Source organism: Enhydra lutris, unplaced genomic scaffold, assembly GCF_002288905.1.
Source record: "Enhydra lutris kenyoni isolate GAN:26980312 unplaced genomic scaffold, ASM228890v2 scaffoldscaffold55, whole genome shotgun sequence".
In the NCBI taxonomy this organism is placed as follows: domain Eukaryota; kingdom Metazoa; phylum Chordata; class Mammalia; order Carnivora; family Mustelidae; genus Enhydra; species Enhydra lutris.
Window position 1 is genome coordinate 4962230 of NW_019154139.1, and position 15024 is coordinate 4977253.

Below are 15024 nucleotides of genomic sequence, written 5' to 3' on the forward strand. Positions count from 1 at the left end.
CTGGCCCCTGGCCGGCCTGGGGAGGGAACACATCCCTCTTCCCTCCCTCCCAGCTCCCTCCCTCGCGTCCTGCAGGGTCAGGAGGACCCACTTTGATCTTGGTTCTCACAGGCATCTCGCCTCCCCGTGTTTACTCCCAGACTTCACATTTTGGAGTGAGATTTCGTAACCTTGAAGTGAGCGTTGTCCTAAAAACAAAAGTTCGAGAACACCAGGTTCGGTCTGTGCCACTCAGGGGGAGGGGGCCTGGGAACTTTGAATCCCGGCTCTGCCCCCCACTCCCCACCCACCTGCAGCCTGGGGAGGACAGAAAACAGCCTCAGGGGTGGTGAGCAGCCGGGGAGCTCCTGAGGGAAGCGCCGGGGCCCGGGGAGGGTCCCCAACAGCTGTTAGCTGCCCCCTCCCATCTGTGCCAACACCTGTCTCTTGGGCACCTGCTGCCCGCCGAGGGCCCGCCCCTGTGTCATTACTAATTCCCTGTGCTCGTACTACTCCTAGCAGTGGGAAGAAGAGCGTCCAGGGTTCGTGACTAAATCATCATGGAATCAGTAGCTTCGTGACTCTACCCCAGACCGGAGGCCCATGGTGGTGGCCGGTCTGCGTCCCTCTTGCTTGTGTCTGAACGCCCCCCGCCCTGCCCTGCACTGGGTTCGGCCCCCAGGATAGCCCCACTAGAGAGTCACTGAGTGACCTCCGGAAGAAGCACCACTCCCTGGACAGTGGGGTGGGGAGGGCGACCAGGTGGCCTTGGAGCTGGGCCTTGCAGGTTGGTCTGATTTGGACATAGGAGTTGGGGAAAGCCGGACCCACAGAAGGGCCAGCCTGAGCCAAAGTCCTGACTCCTGTGTTATGCTCTCCGCCACCAGGCACGCAGGAGGCTGGGGCAGGACCTGTCCTCGCTCTGCCGTGGGGCTGGTCACGGAGCTGCGCCTTCCCCCTCTCCCGCCCCTCGTGCACCCCTGTAGGGGAGAGGCAAGGTGGAATATGTTGGGGTGACAGGCACGGTGCTAGTCACGTGTCTGTCTTTGTTCTCAATGCCAGGAAATTCAGGGTGTGCGTGGCCAGGTTTGAAAGCCTGCCGCTCAGTGCCCGCCCCTGGTCTGCCCTCGAGGCTTAGTGTCCTGCCGTGCTCCCGTCCACACTGGCGGCAGGTGAGTCCCACGCAGCCCGGACAACCCGGGGGCAGAGGCCGGCCCAGAGTTTCAGGGGAGTGAGAGAGTCAGGGGGAGAAAAGCTTCCTGAGAGATGGACACCCCAGCTGAGCCTTGAAATCTGGGTTGAAGCTGCCCAGCTACAGGATAGGGAAAGGGTGTCCCAGGTGTGTGGGAACAGAATGTGCCAAGGCCCAGAGGGGAGAGGGCTGACCCTTGAGGAGCGGAGAGAGTAAGGGGGTAGGAGCGAGGGCCAGACCACACAGGGCCTCAGGACGGGGTGGCGACTTGAACCCGGAGCTGCCGGGACTCCTGAGAAAGTGGGCGGCCGGTCACACAGGCGCCTCAGCAAGCTGGCCCCGGGCCCATGAGGACCTGGATGGGTGGGCGAGGCTGGGGCAGAGGCAGCCTGCAGAGCATCAGCGCAGACCCATTCCAAGCGCCCACCGCCCGCCAGCTCTGTTCCAGGCTCTTTGACGCGTCACCTTATTCAATGGTCACAAGGATCCTGTGAATTAGATACTATTTTTATCCCCATTCTAGGTCCAAGGAGACTGAGGAGACTTGTCCCAGGCCACACGGGGTGTGGTTACAGAGGTGAAGCCCAGACTTGGCCCCACACAGTGCAGTCCAAGCTCAAGGACCCAACCTCCAGGCCATGGTTGCCCTTGACCCGATTGGGGCGGGAGGGGGTGCTGGGCCTCCAGCCGGGGGAAGGTGCAGGTGGTCAGAGAAGGGATGGAAGCCCAGAGAGGATGCGGGATCGCTAGTGCGGGGCCGGTGCATCTTTCGCAGTCCCCCGTCCGGCCCCGGGGCCCTGCCCCCTGGCCGGCCGGACTGACGGGAAAACAGATCTGTTGTTGTTCCCGGTGGGGTGTAATTCATCAGCTCTGTTTCTCTCCATATGCCCTCCCTCTCCTTTCCAGCCTCGCCAAATTCAGTGTTTAAAAATACTCCTCAGATCTGGGAACAGCAGTCCCCGGCTGACCTGAGGGGTGGACCGCAGCGATGCGTGCCCAACTCATGATTCTGGATGCGGTCAGAGCCCACAGGGAGTCCTCCTCGTCCAGAATGTTCTTCCAGTTATTGGAGTTTTATTGTTGGCCCTGAGCTACCCTCGTGGGCCATTTACCAATTTCCAAAGAGCTAGAACCCAAGACCATAAATCTAATCTGTCCGTCGTAAATGTGCTTTCTCGGGGCGGGGGGCCAGGGAGGCCCCGGAAACTCCTGCCGCGCCGAGGCGGAGAACAGGATCTGGGCCGGCTTGGCCTCCCGACTGAGCCCTGAGGAGCCGTGTGACCTCGAGCCTCAGTTTTCTTCTTTACGAGCTGGGGTTTGATGACCTGCCTGTGCTGAGTGACGAGATTCCCTGACCATGCAGCGAAGTCAGAGTGCGGGACTCGGGGTGGGGGGCGGCCGGAGCCCAGTGGGAGGAAGGGGCTCCCCCTTTCCTGCAGGCATCACCTGTGGGGGTCCCAGGTGGCCGTACCTGACAGCATGACTTGCCCTTTAGGCCTGAGCTCGTAGCCCCTGAGCCCACGTCCCCCTCTGCAGACCCCCGTAGGGCGGGAGGGGATGGCTTTGGCCTTGTGAATGTTGGTGCTATCAGGCGTGTGACCCCTGAGGACAGACCAAGGATCACAGCTGCCACTGAGTTTCCAAAAGCCATTCTGACCCTGCCAGCTGGAGTGGCTGGCTTCCGAGTTTTGCTGTCTCGTGAGAAATGGAATTTTTACGGAACTTCCCTTGTGACACGTGGTGGGCTTTGTTCCACCGTAAAGTCAGTGTTCAGTTCTGGTGCCTGGGCTGCCCCCCTCCACAGGCCCCCGTGCCCCTCCACCCAGAGTCCCTGTACCCCGACCTTTGTCCAGCAAACAGGGCTGTGGCTTCTGTTGGCCTCTACCCCCACCATGGAGTCCTGCCCACGCGGCCCCGGGTCCGGGTGGGGAGCACAGCCCAGCCGTGGAGTCTGAGCAGACCGGTACTGGAGGGGGACAGATGCAGCTGTAGTGTGTCCTGCTCCCACACAATTGCAGGAGGCTGGCCCCTGAGGTCACTGTCTCTAGTCCCCCCAGACAGGCCTGGGGGCCTGAGGCCAGAGTTGGCCAGGCTGGGATCCCCTCCCAGTCTGTGGGACTCTGGCACCCATGCTCCATGGCCATGACCCCCGGCTGGCCAGGCCCTGGCCCAGCACCCTCTTGGCCTAATGGAGAGCCTGGGGACCAGTCATGGAGGGGAGAGCTTGGTGGGCGTCCTGGCACGGCACACCGCCTCCTCCTCGTCCCTAGAATCCAGCCCAGACCCTGTTCAGAGTGGGGGTTAACGAGGGGATGTTGGGAGAAGAGGTGGGTGAGCACGTGAATGGAAGGAGATGGGACGGGAAGTGTCTCATGGGGGGACAGACTTCTCCCAGCGGATGGGATCGAGGGGGCCTCCTGGAGCCCCTTCTCAGGTGCTGCAGGATTCGGACTCACAGTAGTAAGAGGAGGGCCCACGGGTGTGAGGGCCCAGAGCGGCCGGAGGGGGGCCTGGGTACAAGGTAGAGGAGCAGCCGCCTACCCTGTATTCATTCAACAAACCCACCGGCCCTTGGACTTGAGCCCTGGCTCCTGATGTGGGGCACCTGCTCTGCCCGAGCTCCGGAGCCCCGTATCAGCCTCAGCAGGCCTTCGCCTGCCAAGTGGAGCCACGGAGGGCGCCGTCTCAGAGCACCTGCCACTCCCCCCCCCCCCACCGCACTGTGTTTTCCAGGGCGGATCCTTGGGTTTCCTCAGTGCAAATCCTGGCTAAGCACTTTGAAATGCTTTAATCTCCTTCATCCTCCCAGGAGGGCCCTGAAGGAGGCCGGAAGGAGGCCCAGGCTCAGAACAATTAAGGAGCTTACAGCCGGTGGGGCTCCGATGGGTGCTGGGAGGCCTGCCGGAGGGATAGAAAGGCTCTTCCCCCGCTTGCATAAGCTCCGGATGAAGGCGCTCAGCTCCATCGGACACTCTCTCCGCTCCCCCTCCTCCCCTGGTTCACACTCGGGACCAGCAGCACCTCGCCTCCTGGGTCCACCCCACGGGCCGCGCTGCAGGGGAGAGTGAGGCCCGGGTCACCCGTGGGGCCCCGCCATCCGCGCCCCTGCGTTTGGCCTGGAGTTCAGTCCTGTCTCCTCCCTCAGAAGTTTTGAGCCTCCGGGTTACCCAGGGTGACTCCCTGCCCTGCCTGCCCCCACTCAGGAGGACTCCGGGCCTTGTCGGACCCCAGCTGTCATCCCTGTGCCCTCCCTGACGGGGCTGTGAGCTCCTGAGGGCGAAGACGAGCTGTCTGGGCCCAGAGCATGTGCCCCGGGACAGCCTGGGCGGTCAGAGGGCGGTTCCTGCGGACTGTGGCACGCCCTTTCCAGTGCCCTTTTCCAGAACTGTGTTCTCTGGCGGCACATCTCTGCAGGGTGTACACCGCTCTCAGACCTTCCCCTGGGAGGCGGAGGCCTTCACCAAACGGGACAGGACTGGAGGGGTCAAGGGACCCCCAAAAATCTGCCCTGTAGATGGGGGTACAGCCTGGCTGGGAGGGCGTACAGGTTTCCACCAGGGGCGGGGTGGTGGTGAGGGGGTTGTCCAGGCTCTGGCTCCCATGTGAGCACCCACCACACCCGTCCTAGGTGTCCCTCCCAACCCGTCCTGGGACAATCCCATGGGAGAGTGTGTGACGGTGTCCTGGGGCCACCAGGGCAAAGCTCCCCACAACCCAAGTGTGTGCTTTGCCCATCTGGAGGCCAGAGTCCAGGATCAAGGTGTGGGCAGGGATGGATCCTTCTGGGCGCTCCCAGGGGGTCTGCCTAGGCTCTCCCCCAGCTTCTGGAGGTTTGCTAGAGATCTTCGGGGTTCACTGGCTTGTTGAGGCATCACCCCAGCCTCTGCTTCGGTCTTCACATGGTCTCCTCTCTGCGTGTGTCTCTGTGTTCAAATTTCCTCTTCTTATAAGGTCACCAGTCGTGGTGACTTGGGGCCCAGCGGACTCCAGGGTGACCCATCATAACTACATCTCCAGTGATCCTATTTCAAAGTAACTTCCCGTTATGAGGTACAAGGGGGTTAGGATTGCAACATAAGGATTTGGGCGGACACAATTTATATGCCATGATTGGGGGGGCCACGAGGGGAGGGGATGGTGTGCAGGACCCGAGCCTGGCGCATAGTAGGTACTCAACAAATTAATCCCCATCCTCAGTGTCTACACTTTTCTGCAGCCGCTACCAGCTTGCAGCCCACAGAGACTCGGGCTGGGACTCTGAGTTTACACAGAGCATACATAGGCCTTCTCCTCTCCCCAGCCCCCATTCCTGCATCCCTGCAAGGAGGGGGTGGTGATGGCTAGCTGCCCTCAGGTTTGTCCTGAGGCTTCAACAACCTGTAGTTGTAGCCACCAAGGGCCAAGGCTCTGTGTCAGGTGGCCTCCTGCTACCTGTACCCTCTAGTGTCCCCCACTGGCCTCCAGGCTGCTCCTGCCTCAGGGCCTTTGCACCTGCTGCTCCTCCCAATAGCCACGCTGCTCACTCCTGCCTCACTCAGGTCTGCCCGCTGTCACCTCCACCCGCGGCCCCCCCAGTCATCCTGTCTGAAGGACACCCCAGGACCACTCTGTACCCCCCCCACACCTGGCTTTATTCCCCTTCATAGCTTTGCATATTGTGGTAAAACACACATAACATAAAATTTGATGTTTTAACCATTTTTAGTGTACAGTTCAGTGGCATCCATCCACCCAGCCGTCACCACCATCCGTCTCCAGGATTCCCTCCATCCTCCATCCCTGTGAAACACGAACTCCCATCCCTCCCTAGCCCCTGGCACCCACCATCCTAATCGCTGTCCCTAGAACGTGATGACCCCGGGAAGCTCATGGGCATGGAGTCACACAGGGTTTGTCCTTTTGTGTTAGGCTCACATCACCCAACACCATGTCCTTGGGGGGCGTCTGTGTCATGGCACGTGTTGGCACCCCTTTCCCTTTTGAGGCTGTGTCCTATTCCGCTGTGCAAATCGGCCCCTTTTGCTCCCACGTGCACCCGTCCTCGGACACCAGGGCTGTTTGCACCTCTTGCCGCTGTGCCTCGTGCTGCTGTGAACACGGGTGTGCCAGCATCTGTCTGCGCTCCTACTTTCAGTTCTTCAGGGCGTATCCCCAGGAGCCTCGTAGCATCTTAAATATTCATCTGCTTGTCTGCGCGCTGTCAGCCTTGCTCCCTGGAGCGCGAGCTGGGCAGGGACACACTCCGCTTCATGCTGCCTGCCGTCTGTTTTGTCCACTGCTGTGTCTGTAATGCATGGAAGGTGCCCGGCTCCGTGTGGATGGTGAAGGGGTTAACGGAAGTCACTGTGAGTGGCACTGCAAAGAGACATGGGTCCTGCAAGTCTCCCTGGGGGATGCGCGAGCTCCTATCCAGTCACCCCGGGTCCCTGCGAGCAGCAGGCGCTCTGGCCCCCTGCCCTCGGGACGCCGGCCCACTGGCCTCAGCCTACCTGTCGTTGTTTCCACCACCTGAGCCATCAGTCCTCCTTTGATTAAGTCTCATCTTGCCATGAAAAGAAAAGGAGGTGACAGTTGACTGGTGGGGGAGGTCATTCATTCCAGAAAGGAAATTGGATGGCAGCGTTTCCATCATCCGCGGCCCAGCCCCTGCTCCCAGCAAACACGCTTCCCCGCCCGTCCCCCGCTGTGGGCAGCAAAGCCCGTGTTTGCGCCCGCAGGCAAGGCAGCCCACACCCAGCCTCTGCCGGATCTCGTTAAACAGGCAGCTCCCGACGGATCGATGCCAGCCAAATGATGACCAGTTGTGGCCAGCAGTCCTTGAACGTGCTCACCGTCCTCTCATTGCTGATTTCTGCAGGTAGAATGGGTGCCCAGCTGGGCGGGGAGGGGGGCACAGGGGTGGGTCCCTTCCCGGGGTCAGCAGGAGCCCAGTTGGGGTTCTGGGTACTGGCGGGGGGTGCCCCTAGATCCTGGCATTCCCGCTGGTGAGGAGTTAATATTTGCTGCCATTCGGGGAGAACTTACTGTGTGCCGTGCCCCACGTGCGTGCTGCGAGAGCCGCGCTGAGTGTCGTCCCTGGCTCGGTGGGGTTAATGGTGGCTGCCAGCCCTGTGAGAAGCCTTTGCACAAATTCTCCACCTACGCCTAAAAGTTAGGTCCAAAACGTCACAGTCATCCCACTGTATGGATGAGGAAACTGAGTCTTAGAGCCGAGCCTGCTAGCAGGAGGCGCCACAGCTAGTGCAGGGGCTGGGGTTCTAATCTGCCTGCCAGCACCTGACCACCTCCTAGGATCCCCCTGAGACAGCAGGTGGGTTCTCACACTCTTGTTTACAAAGGTGGACATAAAGCAAGTCCTTCCATGGTTCCAATCGAAAGTAGGTGCCTGGAGAAACCCGCCCTACCTCCCGGCACCAGTGGTGGCTGTCTGAGCCCCAGGCTAAGCAAGGCACCTGTTCTGTGTCTTCCTCTGTCTCTATCTCTCTGTGTCTCTATATCTCTTGCTCATGCATCTGTGCACAGGACCTCCTCGTGCCCTCTTACTCCTTTGTTGAGGGCCTGACTCTGAGGGAGGCCATGAAGGGCCCTGGGGACGACCGGCTCCAGGACAGCACAGCCAAAGCCAGGCCAAGGGTCTGGGGGCCACTGTTTACCAAACTCTTCCCTGACTCCGTTTCCGTGCATTAGTGCATCTGGTCCTCCCTGCCTCCTGGAAGAGAGGAGGAGGTCCTCACCCCTTTTACAAATGAGGAAACAGGACTCAAAGGAGGACCGTGAGCTGCCCAAGGCCACACGGTCACCTAGCTGTTAGATGTTGACACACTGTGTTCGTCCCTTGGAACCCAAGTGAGAGGCTCTCTCCTTGGTGTCCCCTCTCCACTTGGACAGGTTCTCCTGGTTCATAAGTACTGGCCTCCTAACAGCATCCCTCTGCCCTCGGGATCCCAGGTGCAGGCTGAGAACCACACTGAGCCTGGAAGCCGGCAGGAGCGGCCCTGTGTTACCCACTCATTCACGCACCCCTCCCTGCTCAAAGCGAGGCCGAAGCTTTGCTGTTTACAAAACTCTCCTCAGAGCCCCAGCCATCCGGGCTGCCAGGGGTCTCCCATCTGCGGGGGGGGGAAGGAGGCCGAGAGAGGTCGTGATGGTGCAGGTGACCCGCGTGCTCCAGGATTCCGACCCTGCTGTCGCAGCTCCTAGCTCTGAGCAACTTCAGCTCCTTCTCCCTCGGGAGTGGCAGTGGCCTCCACTGCCTGACCCTCGGTGGGACTTCTGTCCCCTGCCTTACTCAGCCTCCCTCCCCAGCCCAGCCCTGCACAGTGGGCTTCCCTGATGCCCAGCTCAAAGCCCACCTCCCTGCTCTGTCCCTTCCCTCCCGGGTTCCTGCCTCCGGTCCTATCCTCTCCATCCAGCCGCAGGGCCTGAGCCCGTCTTTCTGACTAGCTGCTTGCCTGTGGCAGAGACATCCAGCTCCCCGTGAGCCAGCCCACAGCAGGGCATCCTCACCTGTCCCAACACACACCGGGCTTCCTGCCTCCAATCCTCACATCCAGCACCCCCACCCCGTGCGTCCTTCCTCTGGGCCGGCAGGTCCCAAACCCCTGCCTGTCCACCTCCCCTGCAGGGCTTGCCTCCCAAGTCAACGTGGCTCATTCGGAAGGTCTGCCGAGGAGCCTACAAAGCCGCATGGATGCCCGTCCCCGGAAGATCGGATGAGGCAGGTCAGGTCCACACTGTGGACCACTGCTCTGAGACTCAATTATCTCCTCTGACAAATGGGAGTACATGAGATTAAGGGAGACGGGTTATGCCCCACTGAGGACAGGGCGTCCTTAGTGACTCATCTCCCTGCAGAAGTATCTTCTGTTTCCCAAGGTCAAGGCCAAGCGCGGGGGCCTGCAGGGCTCCCCTGATCCCTGAAACTCTGAGACCCTGTAATTGGTCACATCTATCCCCACGAGTGAAGGTGCTGTACTTTGGGCACAGGGTTTCATGAGACTGCCCAAGCCAGGCTCAGCACTCTAGCTCGTGAGGCCCGTCCGCCCACCGGCCAGCGCAGCCCAGCTGGGACTCCCCTCCAGCAGCCCCGGGCGCACAGGGAGCCCTGTGGGCTGCTGTCTGATTACCTCTCCGCAGAGACAGAGCTTTCAACCAGCGAGCGGAGGGGCTTTTGCAAAACCAGAGCCTTTGTGGTTAGAGAAATGTATTCAGCCAACGAAGCCCCTTTTCAGCGATACAAATTAGATACAGCGATCCCTTTTATGAAGATACTAATTAAGCCGGAGACCAAGGGCTCCAGGTTTTTTCCATTGTTATATTTGCTTAGGCTCTGCCTCCTATTTATCATCATCCGCACGCCTGGTAAATACTGTCCTGGGTTTGCAGCAGCCTCTGTGGCTGAATAGCGGGCTCCCTCCTCGAGCCCGGGGAGGGAGGGCCCCAAGCCAGGGCAGCTCCATGGCCGTGAGTTGGGGATAGCCAAGGCCAGCCCTTGGGGACCTCTGGGGCTAGAGCACTAATGTAGGAGAAGCCCTGGAACCAAGGAGCTGCTGCTTCCTTTAAAGGGGGACCCGATTCCTGTACCTTTGCTGCTCCGGCCAGGCGTCCTGGGCTTGTGGTTGGGCCCCTCCCCAGTCCACACGGTAGCAGCGGAAATTAAAGCTGGTGACAGGAGCAGAGAGGGCTAGACTTCAGACCCAGGCAGGCTTGAATTGGAGTCCCTCTACCACCTCTTACCCGCTCAGACAGATCACGGAGCCTCAGTTTTTCCATCTATACAGTGGGATTCCAGACCTGCCAGCTAGGCTAGCCAAGTGGGTTAAATGGGAAGTCACGTGTGACGAGCACAGTAGATGCTCAGTTAATATTGTGTCCTAGTCGAGTGCCTGCTAAGTGCAGAGCTGCCAGGGGATCCCTGGAGACTTAAGAGGCAGCCGTGCATCCGGGGGACCCAGTGTTAGCAGGGCTGGCTTCGAGGGAGGTCTGGGATGGGACAGCCGCGCAGAGCTGGCTTCCTGGACCACACACTGGCCCACAAAGCCTTCCTGGGGAGGGAAGAGACTAGCAGCCTGGGACAGACGGACCAGGCTCCTCGTCCCAGCACTCGTGGACTCCCGGGGCAGTGGGCTCGGGGGAGCCCCCCACTGAGCCTGGGGACTCTGTTTTCCAGTCTTGTCCGCGCATTTCCGGGTCTGTGAGCCATACACGGACCACAAAGGCCGCTATCACTTTGGCTTCCACTGCCCCCGGCTCTCGGACAACAAAACCTTCATTCTCTGCTGTCACCATAACAACACGGTTTTCAAATACTGCTGCAACGAGACAGAGTTTCAGGCGGTGACGCAGGCGAACCTCACGGCTGGCTCCGAGGGCTACGCACACAAGTGAGTACCCGGCTGGGGCCCCTGCCATGGCGGGGGCCGCTCCATCACCCCATCCCCTGGGGCGGCTGCCGGGTAACCGGAAGAGGACAGGTGGGCCTTCAAGGATTCTGGGAAAATCTTCAGGTGACAGGTTTTCCAGGCCATCTGTCCTCTGATGTTAGCCTTCTCTTCTGAGAAATGGGCACAGTACCCACCTCCCGGGGCTGCTGCCGAAGTTGAGTGAAGTCGAGGATATGGAATGGAAGGCTTAGAAGCACGGCAGGTGCAGGGGCCAGGAGCCCACGTTCCTTCCTTCGGGATGTATTTGATTGGTCATTCTGACTCAGAGATCAATCCCACGCAGCCTCTTTCCTTAAGGTGATTAAAACAGGAGAGACCACAGCCCTGATGGAAGGGACCAAGGGTGTAAAGAAAGAGAAATTTACCCTGCAGAAAAGTAGTGGGGATATGCTAAGGAAAGCCGTGCAGGATTGAAACAGCATGCATTTCTCTTATCATGAGTGAAAGAAACTAAGCCTCTTTCCACATCTTTGGAGTCACTTGTATTGCTTTTACTGTGAGCTAGCTGTTTATGTCCTTTGCCATTTTCCCATTGAATTGTTGGCTTTTTTCTTATTTATCCACAGGGACTCTTTATATATGAAGGAAATCCAATGAGTTGCAAATCTTTTCTCAGTGTGTCTTTAAATTTGTGGTGCTTTTATCTCATGCTTAATTTTTAGTTGTTATATTACCAAATTGGATCCATTTCTTTTCTTTTATATCTTCTGGGTTTTGTATCAGATTGAGAAAGGTTTTCCCTATTCAGAGATCATGAAAAATCCTCCTCATGTTTTCCTTTACTTTTTTTTTAATGTATTAATTTTTCGCCTTCAAATCTTTAATCTGTTAGGAATTTATTTGGATGAAAGTTTTGAGGTAGGAATCCGACTCTATCATTGTTTTTCCCAAATGGGTAGCCGGTTGTCCCAATACCATTCACTGAATCATCCCTCTTTCCCCCACTGATGTAAACTGCAAACTTATATACTATAATATACTAGATTTGAGGATCTGGATAGATCGTGATACGTTTTCATGGCTTTCATTGGTCTTCCCATACACTAGTATCCCGCTGGATTAACTCCTGTGGCTTTTGATATGTTTTAATGCCTTCTTAATCTATCCCCCCAGCTCTTCTGTTATATGAACTTTAGAAGCAGCTTGTGTAGTCTTGCTCCTCCAAGAATTCACTTAGTATTTTTTTACTGAGATTACATTGAATTCATAGATTAATTCAAAGAGAATGGACTTTTCATGATACTGAATCCAAGAACAGAGTACAGACAATCCCTGATTTATGAGGCTTCGACTTATGACTTTCCAACTTTACGATAGTACGAAAGGGGCATGCATTCAGTAGAATCCATACTGAATTTTGATCTCATCCCAGGCTGGCAGAATACAGTACAGCCCTTGTTCGTAATGCTCAACGGGGGCTGTGAGCTGAAGCTCCTCGTCAACCAGGCAATCGTGAGGCTTGACATCTGACACAGTCGCAAGCATTCTGCTCTCAGACAACCATTCCGGTTTTCATTTTCAGTACAGTATTCAGTAAATGACATGGCATGGTCCACACTTGACAATTAAATGGGCTTTGTGGTAGATGATTTTGCCCCCGCAGTAGGCTAATGTGGGTGATCTGAGCACATTTAAGGTGAGCTGGGCTACGTTGTGATATTTGGTGGGTTGAGTGTAGTAAGTCCTTACGATATTCTCAACTTACAATTGGCTTACTGGGACATAGCTGCATCGTAAGTTGAGGAAGATCCGTTTGTCTTTCCAATTATTCAAATTTTCTTTCATAGTGTTTCGGGATTAATTTCATGAATTTTGTATGCGGGTCTTCTGCACTGTTCATACTTATTTCTTCATACGTTGCTGTTATAAATAGGGTCTTTGCTCCCACTGCATCTTCTAACCCACTCTCATTTGAACGACGAAATCTAACAGTTTCTATACGTGAGTTTTATACCCAGACACCTTACTGAAATTTTTTTCTTTGTTATACTTTTTCAGTTGATAATCTCTTAAATTTCCCATTACGCAATTGGCAAACCATGGTAATTTTACCTGCTTTCCACTTTTTATGCCTCATTTCTTTTTCTTCTCCAGTCATGTTGGCTAGTACCTCTAGAACCATCTTTGGAATTATCAAGCATTTGTCTCTTCTTCCTGATAGAACTCAGATATTTTCCCAGTAAGCCTGAGGCTGACTCTTGGGTGGCTATATTTTTTTCATGGCAAGGAAAAGTCCGCTCGGAAGGAGGGTTTGTTGAGTGACCGTGGAAGGGAGTGGTGGCACCACTGGGAGGTCAGGGCCCCCATCCGTCTGTCCGATGTCGGGGCTGGAATGCTTCACCACTGTGCCGTGCTCACTCGGGGGAAATCTCCCTTCCTTTTGGTCAGGCAGGAGATGCAGACTCCTTGATATCATCCAAATCTCCCTCCCCCCCACCAAGGCCGATCCCCAGCCTTCCTTCCTCAAATGCATGGGTGCTTCCCCTGAATATCTTGCCATCTGCTCAGGCCTTAGAATAATTCTGTGTGTGAAGTCGTTCAGCAAGTCCTGTCCATCACAGGGGCTGGAATCGGGCCTGGAATCTGACCCAAGGCCTTTATAAGACCACAGACGGACTCCCTGAGGCTGGAGAGTGGTGCCAGCCCTGGGGTCAGGACCCCGGAGCGCTGTCGTTGCCGGCCGAAAGCCAGACGGAAGACAGAGGCTTGGCAAGGCGAGCCGACTTCTCCAGGGCTCCGGCGACTGGTGTCTGGGATCCTCGTTTTGAAACCCACATGTTTCTATAATCTGCACATTTCCACAGGATCTCACACAGAATACTCCCATCATTTCAGCACCACGGGGCCTGGTTGCTGTGAGGAAGAGTTCAGCCATACAATAAAGCCATTCCCCTGGGGAGGAATGGAGATATTGAAGAAAGTTAGCTTAGTTCTGATTCTTTAACCTCAGAAAGCACCCCGTGCGGCACGGGCCCGGCTCAGTGCTTGGCTCCATCCTTGCCATGTCCCGGCGGGCACCTGGTGGCCCAACCTGAGCCCACATCACACACAGGGAAGGTGAGGCTCACGGAAGGTGAGCTTGTGTGGCTCACTGGATCGGGCAGCCCGTCACAGGAGCCCAGCTGTGTCTGCAGGCTGCTTTAATCAATCTGGGGCCTCCACCAATGGAGGCAGATCTGAGTGGGGAGGCCCTGGAGTGGGGATCCCCACCACGGCACCACTGACACCTGGGGCTGGACTGTTCTCGGGGGAGGGGTGGGAGGAAGGCTGCCCCATGCGCCGGTTGTGGCAGCCTCCCTTGTTACCACCCATGAGCCATGGGGGGAAGCCCCTCCCCTCCAGGTGGCTGTGATAACCAGCCTCGTCTGTGATGTTGCCAAGTGTGGGGTCAGGATCGCCCCGTTGGGAGTCGCTGCTCTGGAGGGATTCCTTCTTGTGGTTCCCCACCAAGCCTCCCCGCCCCCTCCCTTCCCACAGATGTGGACGGAGGCCCAGAGAGGGGCTGCTCCTACCCCAGAATAGTTGGGCTCCACTCCTCACCCAGGCTATACCACACCTGTTGTCTTTGCGTTTCCTGCACGGAGGCCTGGTGCCGGATTCCCCTGCATCCAGAACTTGTTAAGACGCGGGGAGCCATGTGGTCCAGAGGAATGAGCATTTCCAGGCTGGGTCCCTGAAGCCTGAGTGTGAAGTACAAGGAGATGCATGGGGAGAGGCAGGGGCAGGGGACCCGTGTGTGCCCTGCCCGCCTAGGGGGCCCAGGGCCACCATGACCCTTCCTGGGCTTCCTGAAGATGGGCGGGGTCCGTGGGCAGCCAGGGCGCCTGACGCCCGCCCACCTCCCCCACCCAGCCCATGAATCAATGAGGGGGCAGAGCTGGTGACAGGGAAAAGGAACGCGCTTCTGATGACTTATTTATTTGTGTTTTTTCTGGAGGAACAGAATGGTTTGTTTTGGTTCTCGCTGCCTGGCAGAAAGGCGAGCAGAGCGAAGGAAGCAGCCTTGCCAGGCCCACTGCCACGGCAAGGTGCCACGTCCTGCCATGCGGGCCAAGGCCCTGGGTGTTTGGGAGAGGGTGCTGCACACTGTCCCTTGCCAGGTGGACCCAGACCCAGAGCCCAGAACCAGCAGGGGCCCCGGTCGGCTCTCCCTGGGGACCAAGGTGGCACGGGCCGGAGTCTTGCACGGTGAGTGGGCGTTCCTTCGCCGGGCAGGTGGGCAGCAAGAGGCGGAGAGTGGGAGACATTCTAGGAGGGCGGAAGCATCCTCGAGGATGGAGTGGATGAATTCTCATTCTTCCCTGGCTGCCCGTGAAACCTCTGTCCCCCAAAAGCTTTCCTTTCCCCAGCGCCTGAGCACCGAGAGCTCTGGGCTCTGTCCTGCAGGCTCTATAGCCCCGTCCGGAGGCT

The 15024-nt window shown here is 57.5% G+C and overlaps 1 protein-coding gene across 1 annotated transcript in view; it reads left to right on the forward strand.

The window, feature by feature from the left end:
- LOC111157466 (KIAA1644 ortholog) overlaps positions 1–15024 on the forward strand; it is a 47871-nt gene that overhangs the window by 27193 nt on the left and 5654 nt on the right. The window contains exons 2-3 of the mRNA XM_022518885.1: positions 6933–7028; positions 10341–10554. Coding sequence (XP_022374593.1) covers positions 6962–7028; positions 10341–10554 — 281 coding nt within the window. The 5' untranslated portion in view covers positions 6933–6961. The remainder of the gene's footprint in view (positions 1–6932; positions 7029–10340; positions 10555–15024) is intronic.